We start from the raw sequence: 7,967 nt of genomic DNA, 5'->3' as shown, positions 1-7,967 counted from the left end.
ATCCTGTTAATTTCCAGTAAAAGAAGAGCAACTCTTTTACCATAAAATGTAGATGTTGAATCACAGGCAATTTATATGCAGCTCTGATGAAGTAGCTAAAAAATGTTCCATTTGTTCTGCTGATGCTGCTAAAGCTTCTTTTATCACCGAGCATAATGGAAATGATTGAACATCAGCAAATGTCTTTCCTTTCCTCCCGTCTTTTACTGTTTCTTACAATATGTCTGCTGTCTCACTAACTGCTGTAATTATTCAAAATCTGCCCTTGCTGCTGCTTTTTCCTCCCTCCACTTTATTTTGATATACAGCAGGGCTTCTTGTAAAGTGTATGCACTAAAGATTACATGTGCTGAACAATGTCCCGCAGACAATTCAGTGCAAAGATTGGGCCGACCTCAAATGTAATGTAGAGAGATTAATAAGCAGAGATAATGATCATATTTTGCTTGAATGAGATTCACAAATATCCAATAATAAAGAGCTTTTGGAAATTATATGACACGAGTCAATGAGACGGAGGATAAAGGATAAGTTCAAAAGGCGGCTCAAGATTATTATTGCTTATCATTTTGGGATGTTGTAGCGTAATAATAATTTGTGATGGACAGAAAAAATGAGTGTCTTCAGAATAAAAGAACATCACGGCTTGATCACTCGAAAATTAGTGAAATATGTAAAAAAAAAAAAGATGGATGAAAAAAGGATTCTAAATTGGTAACTACATTTAAAAGTATCCTCATTGTGTCTTAAAAAGTGAGCTGTCAATATTGTTATTTAGTTTTGGGGCCATTTATGTATTTACAGATTTATTTTTGTAAAGTCAGAGCTCTTCACTGCTGTAGGCATTTTGGTGAATAATGTAAGAAGTTTGTTTCTTGTTTACTGTCATGTCATGACGACGAAGAGGGCAATTCATTGATTTGGCATTGTTTTTAATCAGCTTTAAGCTTGGAGCACAATGTGGCAGCCTCATCACTCTGGCGTCTCATCACAACTAAGGCATTTATTTGTGTACTTCCTGTAAAGCTGCAGTGAATGCTAATGCAAAACTTTTTAAAGAGGAAAAAAGTCAAAATTCTCTGATTTCAGCTTTTTAAATTTTGAATCTTCTCTGGTTTCTTTACTCCTCTATGACAGTAAACTGAATGTCTTTGGTTGTGGAAAAAACAACACATATAAGGACGTCATCTTGGGCTCTGGGAAACTCTCATCCACATTTTTCAACATTTTTTGATTTTTTTGTAAAACAAACAACTAACTGATTAAATGAAAAATAATTGACAGATGAATCAACAATAAAAATAATAGTTAGTTGCAGCCCTAATTTCCTGTGCGTGTAACTAAAACAACACCACTTCTCCCAAGAGAGATAAAAAAAGTCCTCAAAAAAAAAAAAAAAAAAAAAAGAAATCACCTTTTGGCTGACTTGCAACTTTAACTCGTAGCACTTTGGAGTTGATGTTTTGCAATGAATATATTGCTTCCTTTTGTGATTAGTAAAAATGGTTGAGAGCAACTGCTGTATATAGAAAGGCTATACTAACAGAGGGACTGATTTGGAGGACTTGATGACAGGAGTGGTGGGCTGATAGATACAGCAGATCAGTCTACAGTCTCTCTCAGACATGATATTCTTGTAATTGCCAGCATTCAAATTTGCGGATGAAAAATAAACCATTAGATGAGAGTTTTCCCATTTTATTATGACAAGCTGTCATTTTCTGAGACAGCTCAAGAATGGGCTGCTTGTGTGTGTGTGTGTGTGTGTGTGTGTGTGTAGGTGGGGGTGGGTGACCCATTTATTGTGAACATCATTAACTAACAATAGCATAATGGCATCCATTCTCAGGGATATTCGAACAATACACCTTTATTAGTATCAGCAATTAGTATGAGAGTCGGATAAGCCAGTAATTTAAGTTGTACAGAATAAAATCAGTGTGAAAAATATTTAAAATGCATTTCCAGTGCAAAGTGTGGGCCAAAAGTTGACTCCCCATAAAGTTGGGGATCCTTTTTTGACCTCTTGGAAAACCTGTGATAATGTGAATTTTAAATGTGCATAATATAAAGAGTAAATCACCCTCAATCAGCTGCATGCTTGTGCATCCGTGTGGGCTGAGATTAGACAGTTTCCTGCGGTCTTGTAGGCGCTGTAAGCATGTGTGCCTTTTTCTCCTGAAACAGATAAAACATGAATGATTCTTCCAATGATAATGAATGGGCTGCTGAGATAAAGCGAAGCGAGCGACCGCAAAGCCATGAATGAACACGCATCCGGTAAATGAAAAGAAGTAGGACGCTTTGCCGAGCCATTAAACTGCTGTTCCGAGTCTCTGTCGGCAGGCGACAGTGTTTCTCCCCCAAAATAAAAAGCAGCTCCTCTCCGGACTGTTTGATCACATGCTGGGAAGGTTTGAAGTTGCGGCTTCATGTCACACATGCGTACCGACAAAGTGAATGGCACACGGGCGCAGAAGTGACACCGAGGCGAGCAGAGTGAGGGGGAGACTACCAGAGCTGATCCGCGGCAGCTGGGTGAAGTCCACGCGAGGAGGTGAAGAAGAAGGAGGAGGAAATAAAGCGCGCGTGGTGAGGATGAAGATGAAAGCCGCGGGAGGCTTTATCCCACCACCAGCGTCTCCGAAATTCAGGCTCTCTTAAGACGCACGGGGAGTCAAGGCACGTTGAATTTGGGCCAGTTGAGAAAGTTCAGAGACTGTATACAATGGTTATAAATGGGTCTCACCTGAACAGCTCCTCGCCAGACCCCAGTGACACCGTCCTGAACCGCCCGCCGTGGGTTACCACAACTTTGGGCTGCTTCCTCATCTTCACTATCATTGTTGACATCCTGGGCAACCTCTTGGTCATCTTCTCCGTGTATCGAAACAAGAAGCTCAGAAACGCAGGTGAGTAAAAAAAAAAAGTCAGAGGGGAAAGTGCGTCCGTGGCGACGCGCGCGGTTAAACTTGGCCGCGTTTAAAATCAAAACAAAAATTCTGTCATATTTTTAAAGTGAGGACCTGCTCATACAACTTTAGAATAAGTTTACTCGTTAAAAGAGTGTGACATATTCTGCTACTTGAGCGCTGTGTTATTGTGAGCGACAGAAACGTTTTATTTTTGTCATTTTGAACCTGGTCAGATGCCGCGCGCTGTAACCTTGTCAACACACATCTCCTAATTAACGGGGTTCTTTTTTTGTTTTCCTCTGTCACTTTACTCAAAACACTTATACTTTTTCCCAGAATTGTATTCTGTAGTTACCGTGTACAGTATGGCTGATTGTAATGGTCAGCTCAAATCGACCTCTTCTTGCCATAGCCCACTTTTGAAGCAGATATAATGTCTCTGACCTACCGCAAGTACGAGCAGCTAAGCAAGCTCAGAGGAGCGCAAAGCAAAGAGAAACACTATAGCAATTATTGACAGTCTGAAGCCACGGGGAAAGCCCAGCGCCCATCCCGGCACTGCTCAGACTAATGCTTCCCCGGGCTTTTCCACTATCGATGTTACTCTAGCCAGGAAATTTAATTTAATAATGATAATGACAACATAATTTTTTAATGTATTACCCGGTCAACGATGAAACGTGTGCCATGTGTGCATTTTTTTTATGCGCACCACTTCCGCGTGAATTTAATTAAGATATGGGCTGTGGATTAAATTGTGCGCCCGCGAGTTGGTACAAGATTGACATAACAGTGTTTGTCTTGCTCAGTTAAGGTGGTAAAACGCTCATAATGTAATAGTCTGAGGACAGAGCGCTGCTGGGAAAACCCAAGAGGCTTCCCTCCTGCTTAGGTCTGCACACACTGACTGGCAGCTACACATATCATGGCTGTCATCATTTGGAGGCTATAGTAGGGTGATTTGCTAAATACACTTCTGACATTACCATTTCACTCACCGCAGAAATGCTAGGGTCAGAATAGATTTCCATCATGTGGATAGAGAGCGGAGAGCCACAGAGAGGAATATTAAGTGCTATCCAGGATGTGCAGGGAGATGATTGCCTCTTACTGAGATTTCCCTGCGTGTTCCCATTCCTTTACGATTATCAGCATTTGATAAAGCGCACATGCGGCTGTGCAGTAGTTGCCCTGGATTTGTGTGTTTTAACAGAGCCAGCTGTTTTGAAATAGAATTTGTCTCTGAAACTGTAAATGTATGATTTTGTAAGTCATATTGCATGTAAACAAAGCATGGGTCAAGAGGGGAGATGAATTTATGAAGCATCATCTTTGAAGTTGTTCCATTAATTATGAGTAATTATATGCAAGGAGGTCATAACCAGCAGAAGCAGGAATGTAATCAAGCATACTTATATTATCTGCATATTCAACACTTTAATGTTGTGTGTGGTTGATCATTAGCAGCTAGAATGACCATTTATTTATTCAGCTCATTGGACAAATCAATTTTCTTCATATCACGCTGAATTTCAACCCGGCGTCCTGAGGAAATATCCAGCGTTTGAGGATCAAAAGGAGCTGATGAAAAAAACCCTCAGCTTAATTGTGTTTCGCAAAACTGTCCGTGAATACTAACAAGTCTCACGCCGCAGACTGATGACGTGGTTCCTCAGGTTCATGCCTTTGAAGCGCATCCGCTACTTTCCATTCAAGTTCTGAAGGCGTGCATGCCTAACTTAAGGCTCCAACAATTTTCAGTTCAGCAAGCCATTGGCAAATTGTATGCGAGTTGGCAGACCTATTGATTGATGGAAAAACTTTTCCATTCATACTTTCATCACTGTTGGAATGTTTTGATGAGGGGCGGGCCGTTAGTGTTTGTTTTACTGGCCCTTATCTGTGGGAATTTGATGCCACAGATGATTGTTTGACGTGCAGCCACAAATCTGCCTCGGACTGAGCAATCTGAACTTGCAGGAGTGAGTTATAACTGCCACATTTTCTGTCCACAAAGAATTCAATTTCCTGTTTTTGAATAGATGTAAACTCCTCCACGGAAATACAAGTGGGCATAAATTTTCTTGGCATGAAGTAAATGTTGTTAGAGATTGCACAGCAGTCGAACAACAAGGGGATAAATTAAATAACGAGTAATGAAATATACTCAGTGGAGAACCTGGCAGGCGCTGTGGTCACACATTGCAGGCAGCAGCAGCAGTGCTGTCTCCGCGTGGCCAAAAACCCTAAGTCAGTGCACGAAATGGCCAGTGAGCGAGTGAGCATGAAGCCAACAACACATGGTGAGCAGTTTGAGCTGCATGGCTGGATACAGAATCAGTGCTGAGAGCTCATCTCAGTGCCAATAAATCATATGAAATGTACCTGTTCTGTTGTAGATAAAATGTTTAAATTCATGCCGAAGAAAAAACAAAAGATGCCAACAAGGAATGGCCCCTTCGGACTGTTTTGGCTAGCTGTTTGGCTGAAGTGAGATTTCTTGGAATGTTTTTGTTGTAGTTTGTTTTCATTTGTTTTCATTTATTCACCGTTTTGTGTCAGGGAAACAAAGAAATCATCGTTTTTGTACTTAAAAAAGTGAACTGTGAAGTCATTTAATCCTTCATCACTAAATGAGCACATATACAATCATATGCATTTATGAAACAAACTAAAATAACCTTTCACCTGAAAAACATAAAAAATAAAGGGCCTTTATACTAGGTAGTCCATTATTCTATCTCTAATATCTATTTTATATTGCTGAAAAACAACAAATTTCTCCTTTATACAAGAAATTATTCAAGTTTGTCACCAAAAACTACGTTTTACAAGATAACATTTGTACACAGTTTGAGAACTTCATAATTAACCTTCGCCAAACAGTAATTTTTAAGTGAGCTTGAATGCGTCTCAATGTAATTCGGTTGCATTGCAACCTCTGTGAGCTGTTAGTTCCAGCCGCTAACAGCTAACGTAAACCAGCTCTCCTCCTGCCGATGTCAACACAGATTAGATGTTAGCGATGTAACACTATCAGGCAAACAATAAGGTGTGTCCCTCTGCATCCTTTGGTACTGATGGCATATGAGGATCTCTGTTATTCCAAAACATGTTCTCTATTGTCTCCAGAACAACCGGACGCTGTTAGTCTCAGGCCCTGCTTTATTGCCCACGCAAAATGTATCTACCATAATGGATAAACATCGACCGCTGCCATCAGTGAATCTCCTCTGATTTGCAGAATAACGGCCAGTACCAATGTGTGACCGATAAATTTTTGCATCCCTAATTTTGTCTACATTTTTTATGACAGCAGATGAGAACATCAAACCTGGCAGCCCTTTGTGAATGCTGTCACATTGCCTTTTTATCCGGTTGATTGTGCCAATTTCTTTTTTCTGATCCGGCGCTCGTAGCTTCTTATGTTTCATATTGTCAGAGAAGACAATGTGCTGATACCACATGCTGAGAAAAAGGGGTTAACATATAAATTTTTAAGCTTAGTGGCAAAGTGGAAAATCTGAGCAGTCCTTGATGGTCAATGTAGTGTCCCTGCAGGATTGGGTGTCAGCATCTTCACAGGACAACAATGGCATCACGCTCTTTTCCATTTGTGTGTTGTCAGCTTGAGCCAGTCAATGAGAGCGAAAGAGAGGTGCGAGATGTCTGTGGGAAATCAGTAGAGTCTTATTTGTGTCACACCAGCTCTGTTTTCTTTTTCCTGATTGTTCTCAAAGCAGAAAACTTTATATGTTCCACAGCAGAGGAGGTTTAAACCTGCCTACTGTACCATTCACAGTCTGAAGTGACAGACAAAGAGAAACCTCAGTGTGCCAAGGGTTTCGGGTAGAGCTCCACTTTGCAGCGGGGCTGTCTGCTTTTGAGGTTGTCATAGAGTTTATCCCTTTTTTCAGTGTTGTGCAACTTGGCTGTGTGCCGGCACAGTGTTATTTCCGATCATTCATTACACCTCTTGTTTCAGTTAGAGCATTATTGCTGTGTGAGCGTAATGAATATTTTGGGGCATTAATGCAGAATTAAGTGGTATTTGTGTGTGTCTCCAATTAAAATGAGTGTTTTAGGTTTCTAAATATCCATTGGCTTTGTTGGGAGATTCTAAAAGGAAATTGGCTCAGCGCTGCAGAGCTTAATAAAGACATGACTGTGAAAAGAAAACAAATCCCCCTCTGTAGACGTCGTACGTAGTAGTAGATGTTGATTTCGCAGCATCCTGTTTCTTTTTCATCACGAGGGAAGCCATTTGAGAGACTTATTTTGTGAGAAACTGTAATCCTTTTGTAGACCAGGCTTTATCAGGGGCTCGTGTATCTGTGTCCAGATTGCACGAGCGTGATTAAACTGTGGAACAGCAAGTTTCTTGGGTTGAATTTGTTGTGTCGGAACAGAGCAGAAAGAATGTGCTCGTGTCTCTTACGGATAAATACTTCTTTTAATTAAAAAAGTTGATTTGAGGTCATTTTGCTGAGTTGAAATTGGGTAAGCATTTTTTTATGTTGCTCTTGCATCTGAAACACCTGGCCATGTTATAATTTCCCCTAAAAATCCTACGTTTAGTTCTCCAACAATATCACTTTCCTAACTCCTGCTGTGCTCAGGGACCATCTGCACCACCGCCCGCTTGAATGGCTGTGTTTACTACTTATGGTAATCTCTGCGTGTTTCCTGCATGGCCAAACACCGGTTCACAAAACTTTTATCATAAAGTTTAGATGAAGAATGCATTAACGCTGAGAAGACTTGTGTCTCTAAAAAAGGCAGCAGGCATTGTTGTCAAGCTCCACTGCGTAATGTATCCTCTGCCAGCAGTATCAATATCGGGTGGCTGTATCGTGTGTTCCCACCTCCGATGACAAGGCGGGCTCTTTGTGAACCTTGCCGTGCCCCCCTTTGGCTTACAGCGCTACAGTTTCACCCACAGTGACTGAGAGACGGGAGTGTTGAGTGCAGCTGTGGCAAGAAAGTCGAGCTGCCTTTGTTTTATAAGAGCCAGAATGATTTTACCATTGCAGTTTCTGTACCACATCGTGA

At 40.9% G+C, this 7,967-nt stretch overlaps 1 protein-coding gene across 1 annotated transcript in view; it reads left to right on the top strand.

The window, feature by feature from the left end:
- Positions 1-2,378: 2,378 nt before the first annotated feature.
- The window catches only part of mtnr1aa (melatonin receptor 1A a), a 37,298-nt gene continuing 31,709 nt past the window's right edge, over positions 2,379-7,967 (top strand). Inside the window, exon 1 of the mRNA XM_042485197.2 lies at positions 2,379-2,912. Coding sequence (XP_042341131.1) covers positions 2,729-2,912 — 184 coding nt within the window. The 5' untranslated portion in view covers positions 2,379-2,728. The remainder of the gene's footprint in view (positions 2,913-7,967) is intronic.

The sequence above is a fragment of the Plectropomus leopardus genome, chromosome 3, assembly GCF_026936395.1.
Source record: "Plectropomus leopardus strain MGB_pleo_1.0 chromosome 3, ASM2693639v1, whole genome shotgun sequence".
NCBI lineage: Eukaryota > Metazoa > Chordata > Actinopteri > Perciformes > Serranidae > Plectropomus > Plectropomus leopardus.
Note: the sequence above shows the minus strand (reverse complement) of the source record. Positions and strands in the feature narration are given on the sequence as shown.